Here is a 21,709-nt window from a genome sequence, read left to right as displayed (position 1 = left end):
CTGCGATAGAAATTATCTCTCTCTGTGTTGTACTGTCTTTCCCCACCCTATTGCTCCACCCAGTGCGTGGCTACACCGGGGTGTATTGTAAGCAGTCCTATGATGACGCATGTCACACATCTGTGTGAGTGAGGGCAGTATGAGCACACCCAGCACTGGCTGGCTGGCGGTATGTCTTTCCGTGTTCATGAATTACTTATCTGTGTTAAATACTTTTTATATTACCTATTCGTAATCTATTGTGAAGAAGCGATTGTATGACTATGATAAAACCTAAATCTGTGGTTTCCAAACATTTTTGTCCTGCAGCTCCCTTGACCAATTAGCTGTTGGCCGCGGCTCCCCATTACATTACTTTGTTTTGGTTAGGGAGATGTAAGCCTGGCCTCTGTAGTACTTCTATTTTAATCCCTGAAATTCCTGGGATGAAGGTATGGAGAATAGGGCATGCATTTCAAGGATAGGTCTACTTTCTCTTCTCACAATATTTGTGTGTCCTCTGGCCAAGCAGTGACTGCATCTGTTTGCTGCTTGTGCATGCTCAGCCTGGAGCGGACACATCCAGTCAAAACCAGCCAGGGGCACTGGGGTGTCGTGAAGCACAGTTCGGGAACCACTGTTGTAGACGCTTCTCTGCTATTTCAGATGAACATGTCTACTGGTTCCACTTTCCGTAGTCTTCCTATGCCTTATTTGTCCCTTTTTATACCCACTCACATTAACCATCTCCCTCTTACAGTTCCTCAAAAAGCACTGCTATATAGAATTCCCGTATTCACTGAACTGTAAGCTTTCATATTCACTTTTGCTTTAGTCGCCACTACAGTACTTTGACTCATCTTCTTCAATTCTTTAGAACAATAGTCTTTAAGTGATAACCCTGTACCTCTCCAACATCTACTTAAAACATCATGTTTCTAAAGAATGCATTTCCCTGGTAAACTGTGATTCTCTCACTTTGGTGAAGGAGGGTTTAAATGGGAAACCCAAGGTTCTCATGGTGTGTTGCAATGTGTAGGGGTCCTCAGTAGGAAGATAAACCAGTTTATCCAGCGGTAATGGGCAAACTTGGGGTCTGCAAAGAATACTGAAGGAATGGTATGACTGAAGTCTGTACTTAGGCGGGCCTTATCTTAAGGCTGTTTAATCCTTGGACTGAAGGACAAATTATGTGGGCTCTAACCTTACCTTAAAAGGATAGTTTGGTCAGTGTTTGGATTGACTGTGCAGCTTCCAGGGAAGTACTAATATTCTAAACCTATTTTATTTACAAATAGAGAACATGGCGGTAGTATTTATAGTTACTGAGCAGGGTAAGCTCATTTTGGGTATGCTTCACAGACTTGAGAAGGTAGGCTCGACAGAAGAATTAAACTAACTGCTTCACAGCGGGTAGAAGGTAATGTAATCCAGGACTCGACCTTAAACCTAAGGACTCTAGGTAGAGCAAAGAAGCGTAAGAAGTTGATTCCTCAGGAATCATTCATTCAAACCTTTTTCTTTTCTTGTTCTAAAAAAAGTGACAAGGAAAAACGAAAAACACGTTTCGGTAATTTATTGCTTAACGTCAGACTCACTCTGAAAATATACTTAACCTAAACGTTATTCAACATAGAACCCATTAGTAAAAAACTGTATATTTGTATTTATCTTTAAACGGACATAAACTTCATAATATATCATCAGAAAAAGGTGCACAGGGCGCAATGCTCTGTGAATACTGACCAGACACGTGGAACACAGTACGTAATGTGATCATGTTTTGTTATACATCTTGTAAACCAATGGAGAAAACTTGGTCAATAATTAGCCTATCAAAATATAACTTTGTACGCAGCTTCATAGATATAGTTCCAACGAATGTAGCAGAAAAATCGGGTCTCATTAGGGCAAATACTCCATCTGTACTGTAACACAGGGGGAACGTACACTAGGAAACAACGGATTGGTTCATGTATCAAAAGAAATCTGGCATACAGGCTAACAACTGAAAGCCGGTCATCTGTTCTTTGTTTTATTTGTAATAAGAGATCTGGAAGTTTCATTCCAGGCTCGTGTGCAGGGGCGAGTTGCTCTCGCCGGACAAATGTCAGCCTTTTTTTTACATTTAAAAACAAGAGAGCCAACTGCGCATAAGGACCCGGGCCGGGTAGGCAAAGCCGGACCCATTAGAGGCCCGGGCAAAACGCCATCCGGCAGCGGAGGCCCTCCCCCGTCCGCCCTCCTCCTACATTAACATATGGGCTAGGCCAACGGTGGCCAGGATTGGCCCCATCGGCGGGAACAAGCCCCCCCCCAATCAGGGGGCGAGCATAGGGGCCAGGGGGGGGGGATAAAAGGGGGACGCAGGGCCCTGTTGGAGTCACGCATCCCCCCCCCGGGCCTTGGACAAAGGAAGAAGAAATGGCAGGGGCATACCTGGAGGCGGCCGTCGGGCTTTTGTTTGGCGCCGAAAACCAGCGCGGCAAGGACTCTGCAGGCTCCAGCGAATGTCCAGCCCACGCTTGCCAAGCGACGGCGAATCCAAAGCACGGGGGAACCCGTGAGCGAGCACGGACCGGCGTCGGCGATCCTTCAGCGGCGGAAGAAAGGGGCAGCGTGCACAGGAAGCCACCACCCCCGCCAGCGGGGTCCAAGCGAAAGGGGGCCGAGGTATCCGGTTTCCCTCCAGCGGCAGCCAGCCACAGTTTCCCTCCAGCGGGCGTCCACAGTGCGGCGCAGGGAACCCCCCCACCTTCGCCTTTCCCAGGGGAGCGAGGCGAGGCATCCGGCCTCCAAGTACCTTCGGCTGCGCACGACGACGCCTACGACGCGGTGCCGGAAAAGCACGAGAGGAGGGGAGCTGCCACCGCCGTAAACTACTTGGTGGCAGTGAACAGCCCAGCTTAAAGCACTGGCAGGGGGAAGATCGCCCTTGCAAGGGGCCGAGGCATCCGGTTTCCCTCCAGCGGCAGCCAGCCACAGCTTCCCCCCAGCGGGCGTCCACAGTGCAGCACAGAACTTAGGTACAGCGACCGTCTCCACCGTCAGGACCCAGGCAAAGGAGGATCCCAGCCAAACAGGGAACCCAGCTACAACAGGTTGCATGCCCCCGCCCCCGCCGGGGCATGGAAGGTTGGGACGGAAGGGTCACGCAGGCACGACCCTCAGATCCCCAGGCAGTGTGACGAGGCTCACAGAAGGACGTGCAAGGACCGGGACTGGGCGACAGCAACCGACGAAGGAACTGGCCAGAGCAGCTGTCACAAGAGGGCAGCGATCCATGCAGCGACTAGGTGCACCGGAGGGCCTCTCAGCACACCGCCACGACCCAGAAGGCATGACGAGAGTGGCCCACACCAGCAGATGACCGCGGAATTAGGGGAGGTGTGACACGGCAGGGGCAGGGGGAGCTGGGACGCCACTGGGTGATCAGCTGCCTTTCTCACCCCCGGCCGGCAATTTCGGTCGGCGCCGGAGTCGCAGAGCGATGCGAAGTTCCCAGGGTGCCTGGGGGGAATGCTGATGATGCATCAGGAGCAGCAGCGGCGACCTCGGGCCGGTGGGGAGAACAAGGGTCGGAGCCGACATCCCACGGCTGCAGAACAGGAGTGCTCGGTAAGCATCAGCTCTGCAGGGGCACCATTACGTAGGCTAAAAAGTCTGGGGTGCGATATTAATCTTGCCTGCTATGTCTGGGGGGGGGTTTGGCAAGCAGCTGGGTTATTGCCTTGATATTGGTAGCGAGACTCGAATGAGAAGTTGCTAGGCCCGTCCGCACACGCAGAGGTCAGAGAGCCCGGCGCAATGAAGCTAGGGTTATCGCTTTTCCATGGTAGACGATGTATGACTTAAAGCAGCGCCAGGTTAGCTAGCGCTCTGCCATCCAGGAAGGCGTGCGTAGCTGGTAGAAGGCACCTGAGCAGCAATTAACTCCGGTACAGAGTCAAGAGCAGGAAAACAGACCCCCCCCCCCAGCAGTGGTCCCCCACCCCCTGTTTTATCCATTCATAGGCACTTGCTTCAGGAGGCAAGCTCGCGGGTGGATGCGTAAAATTGGGCAGAGGAGTCACCTTTAAAGAACAAAGAATAAGAATAATAATTTAATGGAATACCATTGTGTAAGTTAAATATTACACAATATTACACATTGTGCGGAAAGACATCGGAGGAAAAATGCACTTCACGGAAGGTGTCGATTATTAGATCTCTAAACGCTCGAAATTCGTAGGTCTGCCTTGACACTGTTACCTCCCTGCAGGCTGTGGGCTCGAGATGGAGATCAGTGTTCGAGCCTCAGTTTCGGTTCAATAGGTTGTAAAGAGTAGTACATTTTCAGAGTGGTACGGCTTACTTTCAAATACTTTGCAAAGTGGCGAATATCGCGCTGGCCCATAGAAAGCCCACCTTTCAGAGGATCAGCTAGAGCTAAAAGCCCTGGGAGCAAGTACACCACGAGGGTTGATGACCTTGGAAGAATGATAAATGTGACCAAATGCTCCTGCAGGCAATAGAGGATTGACTATTTGTTTATAGATGCGAGGTGTAGCGCGCAGAATGGGGCGGATCGAATGAAACGGTGTGTGGACGCTCGCGTAGCGAAATAGTTGCAAAAATGTAGAGCCCAGTTACTACACATAGGAGCAACCCAGTGAGAGCGGGTAGAACATTGTTTACCCATTACACGAGCACAAAGTTTGGTGAAGTCATACCTCGGTTGGGTAATGGCTGTGCTATCCACAACAGTGGAACAGAAAAGTAAAGAAAGGACTTTGTCAAGTTAAATTGGAAGTAAATGCAATTAAAGAGAATAAAACGGGTGGCAGTACGCGACTAGTTTAACTGTACACTGCCAGCCTGGGAGTGTGACCCGAAAACACCATGTTCTGAGAACTGAGCAGAGTGTAGGGGGCCTATTTCGTGGACTAAGCAGGGTCAGGTCTGGTTAGGACCGAGATGGGAGAGACCGCCGCGTAATACCAAGCGCTGTGAGCTCACACAGCATGCTCATGGGCGCGTAGCATTGTCAATAACTCTCCACAAGTTACCTGATTGGTGATAGCAAACGCCGATCATTCGCTAAAAAAAAAAAAAAAAAAAAAAAAAAAAAAAAAAAACAGGAAAGATAAACTGTGTGGCTTATCGGTGCCGTGCTAAACAAACTGCAGCGACAATAAATAAGGGGATTAGAAAACATCCTGCAGACCTGCGGATAGTAATATGGAGTAAGGAAGCTGAGGGACCTCTCAAAGATGGTACAGCTGAGGTAGCTAGGAATTAAATAAACGAAGGCGAAGGGGAAAAGGACTAGGTCAGTTATTGAGATCACGTTCACTGCAAGGCGCAACTCTCTTCAAGGGATGGGATATTATACACATAGTTACACAAAATCCCTGTTTGACCTATACCGCTAAGATGGCGCGCATCAGTTTTAAAAAAAAAAAAAAAAAAAAAGAAAAGAAATTGTACTGGGTGGTGATACGAGGGGTGAGAAGCATGCACGCAAACCAGAGAAGGAGAGAGGCATGTTACACAAAGTCCTGAGTACACAGAGGCCTACGAAGGTTATTTTATTTGACTGTTTTCTAACATGGTCATCAGAACCACCGAGGGGCCAGAGAGAATTGTAAGTGAGTGGGTATAGGTGCAGAGCAGTGCTGGATTACGTAACATGGGAGATTGCCCTGTGTACAGCAAGTAGAGGGAATGAAAGAGAGACGGCATGGAAGCCTGCACAGAAGCGGGCACAATGTTGCTCCTAGAATGGCAATCGAAGAGAGGCATTTAACCCTCGGACTAGTAAGCAACCCCGCAGAGACAAGAGTCCACAGCGAACTCTTTCGGAGCCGGGGGAAACAAAAAAAAAAAAAAAAAAAAAAAAAAAAAAAAAAAAAAAAATAAAATTATGTGCATGACAGTAAAAGTGATCTGACTACCCAAGTCTCGTCGGTCGGCGACCTAGTTGGCACGCATACGAACCAGTTCAACAAGTGTAGGTAGGTGGGAGGAAACGGCCTTGCGCATAGGGGTTGGGGAGCTCCCTCTGATCGATAAACCATAGGGAGCGTGGCGGAGCTAACCTAACTAAATTAGCAAACGAGAGGGAAGAACTCACTAGAAGATAGATGGGAGGCTCTCACAGTGTCCTTGGGATGCCGCACGGCAGGGGCACTGGGGGAGCCAGAGGGCGGCACGCCGCCAGCAAAGACTAGAGATAATGCTCTCCCATGACCCTGGGATGCCTCACGGCAGGGTTTCAGAAGGAGACAAAAGCAAAGGACCCAGTCGCAAGAAAATAGAGTAGTTGCTCAAGAAAGGTCCTTGGGATGCCATCCGGCAGGGACCTCTGGGTGAAGGGAGGGCCCACGAAAGGGTAAAGGGCGAGCGGGACGGCGCTTGCGGCCCAGACAGGTCCAAACGGAGACCTGCCAAATCGGTAGCAAGCTGAAGCCTAGACCCATAATCAGAAAACCCAAAGAAGGGTTCCCTCCCCTCCCTGGTGATTGATAGAGCTGGGTCAAGAATACTAATAATGCAACATGTACCTAAACATGAACAATGTGATGCAAAGGTATAAACTGTTATTATGCGAATAAACTGCGACCTTTTCAGGCACCCAAGAAAGTTGTCAGTGGTGATTTAAGGTAGCAGAGCGCAGTTGGATGGAATGAGGGGGGAGCGGGGAAGGGAGACTCGCCGCCTGGAGGGGGTTAGGACCCGGGCCGGGTAGGCAAAGCCGGACCCATTAGAGGCCCGGGCAAAACGCCATCCGGCAGCGGAGGCCCTCCCCCGTCCGCCCTCCTCCTACATTAACATATGGGCTAGGCCAACGGTGGCCAGGATTGGCCCCATCGGCGGGAACAAGCCCCCCCCCAATCAGGGGGCGAGCATAGGGGCCAGGGGGGGGGGATAAAAGGGGGACGCAGGGCCCTGTTGGAGTCACGCATCCCCCCCCCGGGCCTTGGACAAAGGAAGAAGAAACCCACCCACCCACACCTAGGAGTCGGGCGTCGCAGCCGCATGGTGGAGGGTAGCGGAGCTAACCTAACTAAATTAGCAAACGAGAGGGAAGAACTCACTAGAAGATAGATGGGAGGCTCTCACAGTGTCCTTGGGATGCCGCACGGCAGGGGCACTGGGGGAGCCAGAGGGCGGCACGCCGCCAGCAAAGACTAGAGATAATGCTCTCCCATGACCCTGGGATGCCTCACGGCAGGGTTTCAGAAGGAGACAAAAGCAAAGGACCCAGTCGCAAGAAAATAGAGTAGTTGCTCAAGAAAGGTCCTTGGGATGCCATCCGGCAGGGACCTCTGGGTGAAGGGAGGGCCCACGAAAGGGTAAAGGGCGAGCGGGACGGCGCTTGCGGCCCAGACAGGTCCAAACGGAGACCTGCCAAATCGGTAGCAAGCTGAAGCCTAGACCCATAATCAGAAAACCCAAAGAAGGGTTCCCTCCCCTCCCTGGTGATTGATAGAGCTGGGTCAAGAATACTAATAATGCAACATGTACCTAAACATGAACAATGTGATGCAAAGGTATAAACTGTTATTATGCGAATAAACTGCGACCTTTTCAGGCACCCAAGAAAGTTGTCAGTGGTGATTTAAGGTAGCAGAGCGCAGTTGGATGGAATGAGGGGGGAGCGGGGAAGGGAGACTCGCCGCCTGGAGGGGGTTTTGCATAGATCGTATGCCTGCAGACCACCGATGCATAAACTGGGATATGGACTGTCCGAGTTCTGCGCTCGGGAATGTGGAGAAATTGGTACCTTTTTTCATATTCTATGGGAGTTTAAATTTGTACAGGAATACTGGAAAGGAGTGGGGAAACTCATGTCCAAAGTCACCGGGTTAAACGTTCCATTTGACTCACGCTGGATGCTTTTGTGCGTAACGGGGGAAGAGAAAAGGCCAAAATACACAACTATTTGGCTGAAAGTAGCTGCAATACGAAATATATCCCAAAAACCGGGGGCGAGACAGAGACCAGAAGTGAGTAAATGGAAATCTGACATGGATTAGTGCACCAGGGCGGAGAAAGTGATCTACAAAGCCAGAGGTTGTCCACACAAATGGGATAAAATCGGGGGAGAGTGGCAGAAACACCGTGGGTATTAGGTAGCATAAAGGGATGGGGGTGGGGGGGAGGTCGACCCCTGATTAGACTAGAACACTTAGAGAATTTACTCGAAAAGAGGGTGGGGATAGCAGGTAGGCTGTCGATAACAATGTGATGTGTGTATAAATAACTGGAATGTTATTCTGAGCTGATTTCATAAAAATATATTTTTTTTAAACAAGAGGGGCAGTTATATCTCCTGTCTGATCATGGACCACACTGGATGACACCTGCCGAAAGGAGAGACTCGCGCTGTGATAAGCGCCCACTTTGACAGTAGCAGGAGATGCAGTGGTTAGCAGTGATCTCACGTCTTGGGTCTATCCTGCAACTATTTCTACCTTGAAAGACAGACCGCGGAAGCTAACACAGCAAACGGCAAAAAGCATTCACGTCTAAAGGGCTGCGACTTCGCAATCAGCTATCAGATGTGGATGGAAGCGACTGGCCGCACGGAGCATGGGATAAATGTGGTGCTTTAGAAAGATGGCTTTATCCTAGTGAGACCCTTATTCATTATTCATTTGAAACATCAACAACCATCCTTTAGTTGAACCACTATTGTGGCATTTTGGTATAACTGTGAAATTGAGAACAGCCGCAGCAGTACTGTGGATTTTAACAACAACCAAGGGTTCCCTACAGGGTTCTTCTTTCCTGGATCGATTTTCTCTTTTCTGAACACTGCGTTGTCTGCTATGTCACATTATTTAGTGAAATTATGAAATAAGATTCATAAATACATAATTGCAATTAGGAAAAGTTATCAACATTATAGTGCATGAACCAAAGTCTTAGAGCGATAACCGAGTGAGGAACTCCAGTTTTAAACAAGCATTGTCAACGCTAAAAGGTCTGGCTTATGGGAAAAATGCCTATTGTGTCATTTGATGGGTTTAGGCACTTAATAAGTCATGATAACGGCACTTTATCACTCCTCTTTGCCCTCATGCATCCATTCAGTCATCCACTGATTCATTCATGCATTCATCTGCATATGTTCGCAATAACGAAACTAAACATAGCAACGGGTGTCTGTCTTGCTGAAGTACTGTACATAGTCTATGGTTATTCCTATGTTTCAGCCTGCCTGACACATTTAGAACCATGTTGCCCATCTTAGAATGGTAAAATAATGAAACACTATCGACAACAGCGTTCCATAATGATCTCCTAATTTAGAGGAAGTGGCCACATGGGATGCTGCGCATTGCAGACATCGACGTCGAGTCACCAAAATGCCAGGGGTAGCAGAAGTGACATCACACACCCTTTAACCTTAATGCCATTACAGGAAGTGACATCATAAGACCTTTGACACTAATCTTTCCAGGAGGTAATGTCATGTGACCTTAATCCTGAGGACATCACAATAAGTGACATCACTGACTTTCCATAATACCTGCATCATTAATATGAAAATACAACACAAATAAATGTCTGTTGCAGATACCTTTTATATTATGATGCTGACATGATCTTCGAAAGTAGAGGGAAACAATACTTGCTCCGAATTGTAGCAAGTGAAGCAAAGGAGCAAGACCTCCTCTATGGAGTGGGCAGAGGGGTTCCGAAAATGAGAAAAAAATGTAAATATTGCATCAAATAGTACATTGTAAAGCACATGTTTTTACAGTGATTAGCTAAAACGTCATAGGCTCTGAATGGGCTCTCATTAAATATTCACGTCTTTTCATGGTATGCTAAGCCAATCCACCCTATTGTTTCAAAATGTGCTCCGGGGCCCCTATATGCTAAACATTATATCTAGCATGTCAAGAGCAGCATTTTATCATGATTGCCCCCCTCCCATATGTCACCTCCCATAGGTCAGTTATTACCTAAAATGTGCTAGCGCCCACATTTTGCCATGGCTACCCCTTATGCCAATACTTTGCTCAAATATGTCAGCACCAGGATATTTCCATGGGTGCCCCATATGTCAAGAATTACTTATAGTATGCCAACAACAGTATTTCACAATGGACCAATCATGCCAAGGTTTACCTCTAATGTAAAAGTACAAGTATTTTATCAAAAGTGTCTGTAGTGATCAGAATTGGTTTCAGTACACCGGCACACGTTATTTGCTATGAGTGCCTGTCCAAGCCAAGAATTTCTTGGATAAACTGGGGCACATCCAAGACTCACATGCATACTTTACATTCCAAGTACACCTCATTTACATCCACTCACTCACACACATTCTCACTCATTGACACTTTCTCTCATTCATTTGCACTCATTCATTTTCACTTGCTTGCATTCATTGCTTTCACTCATTTCCATTCACCCATTCTTACTCTGACTCATTCATACTCACACTCTCATTTTGCTCTCAATCCCTTTTTCAAAGTCACTCTCTCGTATTATCTCCCACTGATTCACTCATTCTCACTTGGGGTTACACGCACTCACTGTCACTCACTAATTCTCACTCACAATTTCTAAAACTCCCTCACATGTATTCTTGCTAATACATTCACCCGCTCTCACTCACTTGCAGTTACTCTTCCTTTCACTCATGCTCACTCACTATCTGTAGTTGCCTTTCTCACACACACACACACACATGCTGACACACACACACAAAAGCCCACACATACATAGGTTTTCGCTCTCATCGCCACACTCTTACCCACAAAAACATGCACAACCTACATTTAAAAGCATTTTTATTACCACTGCTGCCAGTGAAGGTCCATATTTATTTTTGCAAAAACACACAAAAATGGAGGGTGGCACCATGATGCCAATAAAGGACAAGCTAACCCTGTGTTCTTGGCACTGAATGTTCCACCTCTAAGGCCCGTCAAGGCTGCACTGGGAACCAAAAGCAGCTCTGGTGAATGAGGACATACTAGCCACCATACAGGGCTGAGTGAGCACAGTGAGTTATCCCAACAACTATAAGTGGAGCTTAGGGAGAGCTCTCACAAAAGGAATTTTCGAAACAAAAATGGGAAAAATGGTGCATTATACCACACCTGTTTCATCATACACTAAAGTCCCCATCTCCTTTCAGAGCATTCCCCTTTTGCTCTCTCATCCATTTTTTGAATCATTGCCTTCCTTCTCTAACCATACACCTCTCTAACTTCTTCGCACGCCTTTCTTCTTCTTCTTCTCTCTCCTTTTTACTATCCCTCTCGTGTTTTAAACTCCAACTTCTTCATTCTCTCTCAGTATTGCTCCCATCACTTTGTCTACTCATTCCCTATGATTTTTTTATCGATTTCACCATTATTCCTTTTCTCGTGTGTGCACGGTTGCTCTTCCTCCATCATTTCTCTCTCTTTCCCTGCCTATCTTCCCCCTCTCTTCCTCCCTCTGCGTCCCTCCTCGTATCCCTTTCTGATCTTACCTCCACTTTGCCGTTTACTTTCTGTTCCTGTCTCCCATTACTTCTTTCTCCTTTCTAAACCATTAAAAGCACAGGCAATCAGCAACAGAGGTAGTGCTTGTCAGACCTTTTCTCCAGTAAGGAAGGGTGGATTTGATGACTATGTAGAGTTCGACAATATGAACGGGCTGGATACTGGATGGCCACTGTTCGCATGGGAGGAACAGTACTGGAAAAATGCAAGGGATAATCTAGAGACAACATAAACTTGATGAGTAAGTAATGGCAATGGACAGTTGAGCCATAATACTTTTGCAATTTTAATGACAGGCAGGAAAATATATGACAAGTTCTGCTTTCTTAATGAAAACAGCAACTTGAAACCAATACACGCCAGCAGACACCAACAAAAACAAGCTGCATTAGGAACAAGTTTTGAAGTGTGACTGGAATCAAATGGATATTCCTCAGCAGATCAGAAGCTCTCAAAATCCATGTACCAGCAACTCTACATTGAACATCCTGTGTGGGTAAAAATGCAGAAAATGTTGAGGCAAGGGCTATAAAAGGAGACTGCAGCAGGTGCTGTTAATACAGATTTAGCAGATACCATCCTTTTTGTCTCTATGTGCTCTACCTGTTGGGTATGCTTCATAAAGCCGCGCTTTCAATAAACAGGTGGTCTCCAAACGTCTCATGGCCGGCCTTTACTTGCACCGGTTAGCAATGCTGATATCTGATGCGGCAGTATTTGTGCTTGCCCTTAGTGAAGCTACATTTTACACACAACCGCCTTAGACTTATCGTACAATGCTAGGGGACTTTAATTACTTGGTCACAATCTACAATTGTCATCTTGGTTATTATTTATAGGGGCAGCACCAGTGCCTGTATCAGTGTTCATACATTTAGTGGTTCTGTGTCTGCACTTGTCAGCAATCATGCACTACTATAATGGGATGGTGCCTTCAATATTGTGCGTCATTTCTGCTGCAAAGTGTATGAACATCTCAGCAACATTGTCATAATTTCAACTGGCCGGTGTATGCATTGTCAGGAATGCTTTGATATCAGTACGTAGCCCATATTAGATCATTCACTGCTCTGTTAGCATTGGTTTTAGGCAGCCTACACAATTGCATATTCCAAAATTCAAAGCACGCCAAAGAGTGGACGAGCAAGCCAGCAGAGTCACATGTGACGCCCACACCCAGCAACAACGGGCATCCTTCCCAACATTCGGTGTGGACAAAAAAGAGGTACCATATTCCATGTTTACAACTGCCAGGGCTAGTAGTAATAAACCAGGTGTGGCCACCATCTTTTCCTGGCATGGATATTCTTAATATGGCAAGAATTACAATCCGTGTTTGCCAGTGCCAGGCGTGTTTCCTTGGGGTACAATAACACTGTGTCAATGTCTGCTAAAGATGAGTAAATAAAATAGATAAATCACTAATGTGTACATTTTAACAATTGGCACAACCGTATTACCATCAGTTCTCTTCAGCAGGCGCATTGCCCAACTGAGCTGGCTTAAGACAGTGAGCCAAACTCTTCTAGAAGCTTTTTCTGTAGTTGAGGTGTCGCAGGTGTACATATATAATGTCCCCTATCTTTCCCTGTAAGCTAAGGTCACCCAGAACCCCCTCTTCCCTTTACCCGAGCTGCCCTTGTGTTCAGGTCTGCAGGGTCATTTGTGCGCTCATTTTCTATAGTGGCTGTTTTCACTGCGTTCTATGGGGGCTCTCGCAGGAGTCTGAAAGGGGACAAAAGGGGCATAGGACTGAAAGGGAACAAAGCAAGGCCCTACTTTGGGCTGAGGGAACAGGACCTCAGTCTGAGCAGGCCTCTTGCGAAAAGCACCAAGCAGGGTCTGACATGGTAGGCAGCCCTGTGTGCCCAGCAAGGGTGCTTCAGACAGTATAGGCTGTTAACTGCCTGACACTGCTAGGTGGTGTGCGAAATCAGCTGGGAAGTAACCCCGGGCAGAGAACTGCGTTCCGCCAGCGGTGTTTTGCCAACCCTACGCTCCGTTGAGAACGCAGAGTTTAGGAAAAACTCCAGCCCACGCCCAGAAGCAGTAAAAAAAAAAAAAGCACTTACCTGCTGTGGCGTCTTCGGGCTGCCCCCCTCCTCGCCGTGGTCTCTCTCTCCTCCTCGTCCTCGCCCGGGCTTAGCATCACCATCAGATAATATACATTTAAAATGAATAATGCATCCTAAACCTTTACCTGAATGTTTATAGGCACAACCAGGCGTCCTGCAATCAGAGCAGATAGGTAAGGTGACAGCTGCGCTTTCAAGCCAGACCTAAAAATGCGTGTAGATTACTGAAGCCCTGGGCATCCCATACTGCTCTCAAAAGCACAACTGCACCCTGAATTCTAAAGTTGATTAATGAAAGGGAAGGGTGCTGGGACTGGGAAACAGCAATACAGTTATCATGGCTGCACTCCTATCATCTGTGCTGCTGCCAGAGAAAACAAATGCTGTAAATGATCTAGACACTTAAAACACATTACAGGTGCATTTAGGAGCCCCCAAAGGTCAAGCTCCTGTACACCTGAAACTTTATGCATATTAGTGAGACTCCTCTAGGTAGCCATGCTGCTGCAGTCTCAGGCAGTTGGATGAGTGGAAAGGAAGCACCTTGTTCTGTGGAAGCACACAACTTCCGCACGATCAAAACATGTGCTCCTGTCCACCAAGAGGTGAGCAGAGCAAAAGCCCCTCTCGTTAGTACTCTTGAAAGCTGTTCTTTAGGTTGATCACATAAGGCGTGGCAGCAACCGCACTGTCATGCCAGACTTAAAAATGTATGTTAAACCAGCATCCAAAGGTTTTAAAAAAGCACTAAATTATTCAGTGAACACGCACAACCTTTTGATTCAAATTTGATAATTATATACTTTGCAGCGGGTTCCAGGGGTATCACTCTCTGATCATAGAGTGTGAGAATCCAATCCATGTAGCGTTCCCTGATAGGGTCCGTCCCCCTAGGAACAGCGAGATGCCCCACTCTTACGGGGTTGTTCAGTTTTCACGAATCCAACGTAAAACAACAAATGTTCCAAAATAAACCCAACAATGTTTATTTGTTATTCATCCTCTTTGGATTTCATCCAGAGAAGAATATGTGTTGTGTTATGTTGGATTCTTGAAAACTGAACAACCGCGTAAGAGTGGGACATCTCGCTGTGCCTAGAGGGACAGACCCTACATGGAAAAGTTAAAAAAGGCCATACCCCATTTAGCATGACCTGGATGGTGAAGGAAGCAGTATCCATAATGGATGTCGGATGAATAATGACTTCAAAATGACGGCTCATGTGGAAGGATGGGCATGCTGCAAGAGACTTCCTGATTAAATGAATTGATCGGCTCCATAGTCAATGGGTCACAGTCCAACATCTCCATGCCAATATCCAGCATCATGTAGTGCCCCACCACCCTGCCTACCTGAACTCGGACAGTGACAATGAAGCTAATGTTTGAAGATGACCTTCTGTTTCAGCAAGCTGTTGAGTAGGATTGAGCAAACATAGTGGGGTCGTTTCTGTTTCAGTGTTAGGCACGCACGCGGGTGGACCCAAGCTAGTTCCTCTTCAGTTTCTGGTCTGGCTACAGGGTATCCAGAATGTCTTATAGAGTTCTGTTGAAATGCTCTGTGTGCACATGACCCCGGAATGGATAATGGGTGGTTCCTGTTTTCTTTCAGTTTTCTATTGAGTCTATATTTTTTTTAGTCATTTCACTCTCAAAGACTGTTGACCACAGTTTGCATGCATACCAGGGCCTACTTTAACAATGGAAGCACAGGAAGCTGAAACACTACACGACGGCCAACACACATATTGTCACAACAAGGACCTACAGAATGGCGCTTTGCAAACTCTCTGTGTTTTCCCGATCCATCACAAATCCAGGCAATGCAGCAGCACTAGTTGTAAAATCAGTCCACAAATATTCAGGCCAATCTCAAGTGCGGTTTAATGTTCGTCCCTTACTGGACTACAAGTGCATCCGACGCCCTATGGCACAGTGGGCCTGGCCTTTTCTTGCTAGACATATTCTGCCCTTCATGTTTGGCCTCTGCCATTGGGGGGAATTTAATTTATCTGCGTTATAGCACATGCTTTATGTTTTGCAGGGCTATTATGCAAAATACGGCCTATGATATTTAATCTAAACATTTTACTAGGAGGGTCATGTTCAACCAAATGCATCAATCTTATGAAGAGTCAGCACTATTTCTGAAAGCTCTGCTTGCCTATCACAACCAGCTTTAGTTGGGATCTTTCTTATATTCATTTGTGTGCCTAAGCTTACTAGGATGCTCAGATGTTCTAACAAGCGCATGAATCGATGGAATACTGGGTGCTGGAAAAGGATAATTTCCCGTAACTTGAATTGATAACTTAGATTGGTCAATTTTCTTAGTCAGACTTTCCTGGGCGTCAGTTTATTTTCAATCAGGTTAATGATTCTAAAGAAAATATAATGCTGAAGACGGGGAAATAATTTTACTCACTTGTAACAATGGATCACCTTCTGTTAGCATGTTCCATAGATTATTCATAGAATTCTACGACACTATGGGACTGATTTTAAACTTGACAGATGGATTACTCATCAGAAATGTGAGGGCTATCCTGTCTGCCTTATTACACGCCATAGAATAAAATGAATTTGGAATATGGCGGGTGGCATTTCTGTTACGTTTGTGACGGAGTAACCCAGCCACCAAACTCCAAATAAGGCCATATGTAATATTCTCATATCAGGCTATTGCATTTCTTTCATGGATTGTTTTCGTGCTTTATAGAGCGTTTGAAAGTGGCCTCAAGGTGACATATGGTACTATAAAAATCACCAACAATGCATTCTAAGATATTGAGTTTTTAAACTGCTAATAAACTACACACAATTTCTTACCTTCTTCCACAGTAGTCACTGCCACACAACCAACCGAAAGAAGCAGGTAAAAATAAAATGCAGAGATTTGGATTTTAGAGATAACCAACAACATATAAATTAATGGAGTACACAGGAGAAAGTTCCTAAAATATCTGTCACATCATGGTATTTTTCTCATGAAATTGTTCTAAAAATGTATTTCATGATATCTATGTGGCCAGACTGAAAGCACCACTAATTGAAATGAGACCCCACCTTTCTTCTTTAGCTGAATACCTTAATTTCATGTGTGATCGACACCTGATTAGGGCGAGTTCACATCGACTCTACCAGCCAGACATCATCCCTAGAAGTCCCAGCACCTCTGCTTTAATCTAGCTATCGGTCTATCGACTATTCATGTACCTACCCACATGCATGTTTGTCTGTGTATCATTCTATGCAAGGAGTTAGTAACATGCTAGCCCAGTCAAAAAACTCCAAACCCACTGGTTTGATGCAATTTTTTGAGCAACCAAAAATTGTCTGCTACAATGTAGTAATTCATACCCACGTGCTTTTGTCGTCCCAGAGAGCTCTTATTCTGATGGTCTGTTCAATAACACCTAAACAAGAAGTCTTTAAAACGTTTATGCTCTGTAACCTAAGCATGCGCTGCGGCTGGTTCAAAAAAAGTTATCAAAACTCATGTTTTTTGTAATAAATTTTCCCTGTTATCCATCTATCTGCCCATCCAGTTCTCCCTTTCTTGGGCTCATGTCTGCGGCCTACACCCAGTCTGTAATACCATCTTGGCTCATATTCAGTCGATCTGGAACTCATGTGCGGAACCATCAGCCACTCTAAGGATTTGCTCAGGAGCTCCTGGTTGGTGAATTCTCCAATATTATTCATACTAGCTATTCCTTTATTGAGAATGTACGTAGTAATGAATTTGGCAAAACCTGTTTCTCTGTTTCAAGCGGTACTGGATAACTGTGCTTTAATGTGCATGAGTTCAGTGAAACTTTTTGTGCATTGAAGTGAATTGCCTCTGGTCCCTTGTACCAGTGTTCTGCTTCTGTACGGCTATGGTTAGAAAGCACAAAAGGATGAAGACCTCCACAGAAGTGTCAGCCTCCCACACTACTCAGCTGTGTGAAGGACACCTCAAGTCCAGGAGAAGGTGATGCAAACACCACGTTGAGTCAACCCGTGGCTACTCTTTAATCCAGGACGGCAACTGAAAAGTGACTTGATGTGATGTTTACACTTTGCCAATGGCAACTAAATAAGGATAAAGGTTTTCACACATAGACTTCTAGCTATCTATTCTAGTCCTTAATTGACCAGGTGCGAGGAGGTGAAAGACGTCGTAAACTGATGAGGCAGGTAGAACCGCTCACAAGTCCGCATCAAACACAAACCACCACCCGCCCCTGGAGGAAGCTGCCCTTGAACACTTACTCCCTACACAATCCTCATTGCTGAAGCTAAGCTTTTAATGCCAAGCAATGGACGGCCAGCCCGCTGACAAAACAGTCTTCTGATTTTACCGTTAAGGGATGGATAATTAAGGTTAGACATTAACCCATTTAATTCAGTCACTCACATATTGTTGACTTCAGGCTGGCATGGGGCTGGAACGGCTGCGACCACCAAAATTCACGCTGCTTTCTGCAAAATGCAAATGATTGTAAAAAGGTCATCTGCATACATGTTTATGTTCAAGCTTTAATGTACAAGATATCAAAAATGTGGCAGCTGGTGGCTACACTGGTCTCCTCTTCTTACCCCTCTGCACATACTTTTTTTTTCTTTTACATTGTTTTATATAGCACGAACCTGACCCGAAGGTATTGGGTATCAGAGCGCGCTTTACACAGAACCAGTTGCTTCACATGAGGACAGATTCATTTTTGTTAGGCACGGGGAGATTAAGTGATTAGCCCAGAATCACAGGATGTTCAGCGTCATTGCCGAGACTCGAACCCAGTTCCCAAGATTCGAGGTCGACCGCTGTAACCGTTAGGCCAACATCCCAAAAACACACCTTTCCACTGAACATCACTCTCTGTGAATGTGTTGACCCAGTGGCCAACAAGGGCATGCATCACCTCTGAAAGAACTGTAGGAAAGGGGCATAATCGCCCCTCTTCCACCTGGCCTATGAGGTAGTGACCGGCCATGCACTAGTTCCAAGCGTGCCCATATTTCGTCTTCCAGAGTGTTTGATTTCTCATATTTCAATGGTAGCCATATCTGTTAAGTGGGCGGAGCAGTGGTATGTCATATAAGCTTGGGACCTACATCAAGGTCATATGCCCAGCAGTATTTTTGTAGGGTCATCCACTCCCCGTCATCTTAATACACGACACTTTACTTCATTTCAGTTTTCTGTTCCTGTTAGCTCATCACACCATGTCAAATGCTTCTCATAATAACGTGTATTAAAATGCCATATACAATAAGAAATGTGGACATTTTGTGGGTGAGATATGCACCTCAAAAACCCAAGGCCCTGTTTACTCACTCATAGATGTGTGTCATTCACACAACAGAAAATCTCGAGGTGGCTCTAAACCAAGCGATACAAGTTATAGGGTGTTTTGAACAGCTTCTCAACAGGGGTGACAGCCATACCTCTTGCTGAAGTGTGCATAGGTTTGACCCACTCTAGCAACACCCGGGTGCAAGTCGTCCTCGCGAAATTTATAATCAATGTGTCGAGAGAGCATTTGCCAGTGTTTAGCAGTTTATCTGTAAGGCATTCATATATAGTTCATTAGTTCTGCAAGAGCTGGCGCCTCCCGTCACGTCATCACTGGAATGATGGAAATGGCGCCGAGCTGACGAGACTGCTCTGACAGTTGGAGGTTTGGGAGAGAGAACGAACATGTGAAGTCAGAGAGAGGCTGCCAGCACAAAGGAAGTTAATCTCCCTTTCACAGTTTTAAAATTGCAAATTGAGAGGTGGACCCTGAAAGGAGCAGTGTTCAGTTGACCCATCTGGCCGCATTGAGGTAGTGGAGTCATTTGACTCGATGTACAGGTAGGACTGAGAGAAAGTTAAGAATGACTGAACAGCAGTTTATTTCTGAAGAAAGAGTGGGTTTCTGATGTTGCTTGTTCGGATGCTAGTGGTAAAAGGAATGGAGTAATCACTTTAGTTTCTAAACATTCTGGTCTGTCTATCGTTTCCTCTGAACTATCTAAGGTGTCCGATGGTAATGCTGTTCTCTTTGTCATGAACATCTATGCCCCTAACAAGGATGATCCGGCTTTTTGGAAAACGATCACCAAAAAGCTAAATGACACACCTCATTCTGGCAATCTTATTGTTGGTGGTGACTTTAATTTACCAATGGACCCTATTTTGGATAGGAATTCTGCCTTTAACTTTCGTCCCCCTCAAGCACATAAACAATTGATTAATATGTGTTCTCTGACCCATCTTCAGGATGTTTGGCGTCTTCACAATCCCACTGGCAGTGATTTCTCCTTTTTTTCCTCCCCTCATTCGTCCTTCTCACGTATTGACTACCTTCTGGTTCACTCTTCTCTTGTTCAAGCTTCCTCATCTCCGCTTATTCACCCCATTTTAGTTTCAGATCATGCCGCGGTAACTTTCACACTTATGTCTTTTGCCCCTCGGGTAAGGTCTAGATCTTGGAGACTAAACACGGAAATTTTACATGATGTTTCCCAAGTTCGAGAGTTTTCTAATGATATTGAGACGTTTTTCCGTGAGAATGTTGGTTCAGTAAGCTCTCCTGTTGTTCTCTGGGACTCTTTTAAATGCACTTTTCGTGGTCAGGTCATTAAGTGTATGTCCAGGAGAAACGCTGCCATTAAAAAAGAACTCACGGATTTAGCGGATGAGATTAAATGCCAGGAAGATCTTTTTCGACAGTCTAAGGATAGGTCATGCTTACAATCTATTAAGAACTTAAAATATGCGTATAATACTATTGTCACTAAGAGAGCGCATATTGGTTTTCAGGCTCAGAAATCTAAGAGGCTGCTGTTAAAAAATCGTGCGGGCAAGACTCTTGCAGCTACATTAAAGTTTCAGGAATCTTCTAATAAATCCTCCCAAATCTCTTCTATTACTGACCATCTTGGTAAGAGAAAATTTCAGACTGAAGAAATTCTTGAGGTCTTTCGCGATTTCTATAATAATTTATATACCCCCTCTATGCAGGCGTCTTTCGAACAGTGCCAGGAGTTTTTGAAGACAGTACCGTTGAAAGCTATACCGGAGGATGATAATAATTCATTAAATGCCCCGATTACCTCTGATGAAATTACTTCCGCAATAAAAGCCACTCGTTCCGGTAAGGCTCCGGGCCCTGATGGGTACCCTATTTTGTTTTATAAGACCTTCTTATCTGTGATTGTTCCGAAACTTCAATCGGTCTTTGATGCGTTTGTCAAAGATGGTTCTGTGTCTGGCTCTGCTGCTGATGCTACTATTGTAGTAATCCCCAAAGAAGGAAAGGATCATTCAGACCCCAAGAATTTTCGTCCCATTTCCCTGCTTAACATGGAGGCTAAGATTTTTGCTAAAATCTTAGCTAGACGATTAGAATCCTTTATCCCTCAATTGGTTCATCCTTCCCAGACAGGTTTTGTAAAGGGTCGTCTTGCGCGTGATAATATCCGTACTTTTTGTCATATTCTAGGTGCTGCTAAGCGATCCAATCTTCCGGCGGCGGCCTTGGCCCTTGATGCTGAAAAGGCCTTTGATAAGGTTTCCTGGCCTTTTTTACGAGCTGTTTTATGTGCACATAATCTTGGTGATTCCTTTATCCGTATGGTTATGTCTCTTTACTCCCGACCTAGGGCTAATATAAGAGTGAATGGGGCTACCTCGTCTTTTTTTCACCTTTGCCAGGGTACTAGACAAGGGTGTCCTTTGTCTCCTCTTTTATTTTTGTTGTCCATTGATCCTCTTCTCCGACTGATTGACGTACATCCAGACATTATGGGATTTTCTTTTGGTTCCCATCAGTTAAAAGTAGCTGCCTATGCCGATGACGTTCTCATTTTTTCAGATGATGTTGTGCGTGCCATCCCGGCTATTTCTGAGATCATTTCCACCTTCTCAAAGGTTTCAGGTTATACACTGAACAGAGATAAGACAGAAATGTTCCCCTTAAATGCTTACTGCTTCTCCTCTCATATGGGTTCGGCGGGTTTTAAGTGGCAATCTAAGCAACTAAAGTATCTGGGTATTTATTTTTGTTCCACCCTCTATGCGACGGTTACTTATAATGAATCTCAAACTATTCTTAAAGTGCGGCATCTTTTAGAAAATTGGTCTCCGAAGCATATCTCCTGGTGGGGTCGGCTCCAAACTCTTAAAAT

At 45.7% G+C, this 21,709-nt stretch overlaps 1 protein-coding gene across 8 annotated transcripts in view; it reads right to left on the bottom strand.

The window, feature by feature from the left end:
• MPP4 (MAGUK p55 scaffold protein 4) overlaps positions 1 to 21,709 on the bottom strand; it is a 397,034-nt gene that overhangs the window by 162,309 nt on the left and 213,016 nt on the right. For all 8 annotated transcript variants that reach the window (XM_085648977.1, XM_085648979.1, XM_085648978.1 and 5 more), the window contains 2 exons: positions 17,952 to 18,016; positions 16,379 to 16,396 (listed from right to left, as the gene is read on the bottom strand). In XM_085648977.1, coding sequence (XP_085505103.1) covers positions 16,379 to 16,396; positions 17,952 to 18,016 — 83 coding nt within the window. The remainder of the gene's footprint in view (positions 1 to 16,378; positions 16,397 to 17,951; positions 18,017 to 21,709) is intronic.

The sequence above is a fragment of the Triturus cristatus genome, chromosome 3_2, assembly GCF_964204655.1.
Source record: "Triturus cristatus chromosome 3_2, aTriCri1.1, whole genome shotgun sequence".
Lineage (NCBI taxonomy): Eukaryota > Metazoa > Chordata > Amphibia > Caudata > Salamandridae > Triturus > Triturus cristatus.
This window is presented reverse-complemented; position numbering and strand designations above follow the sequence as displayed.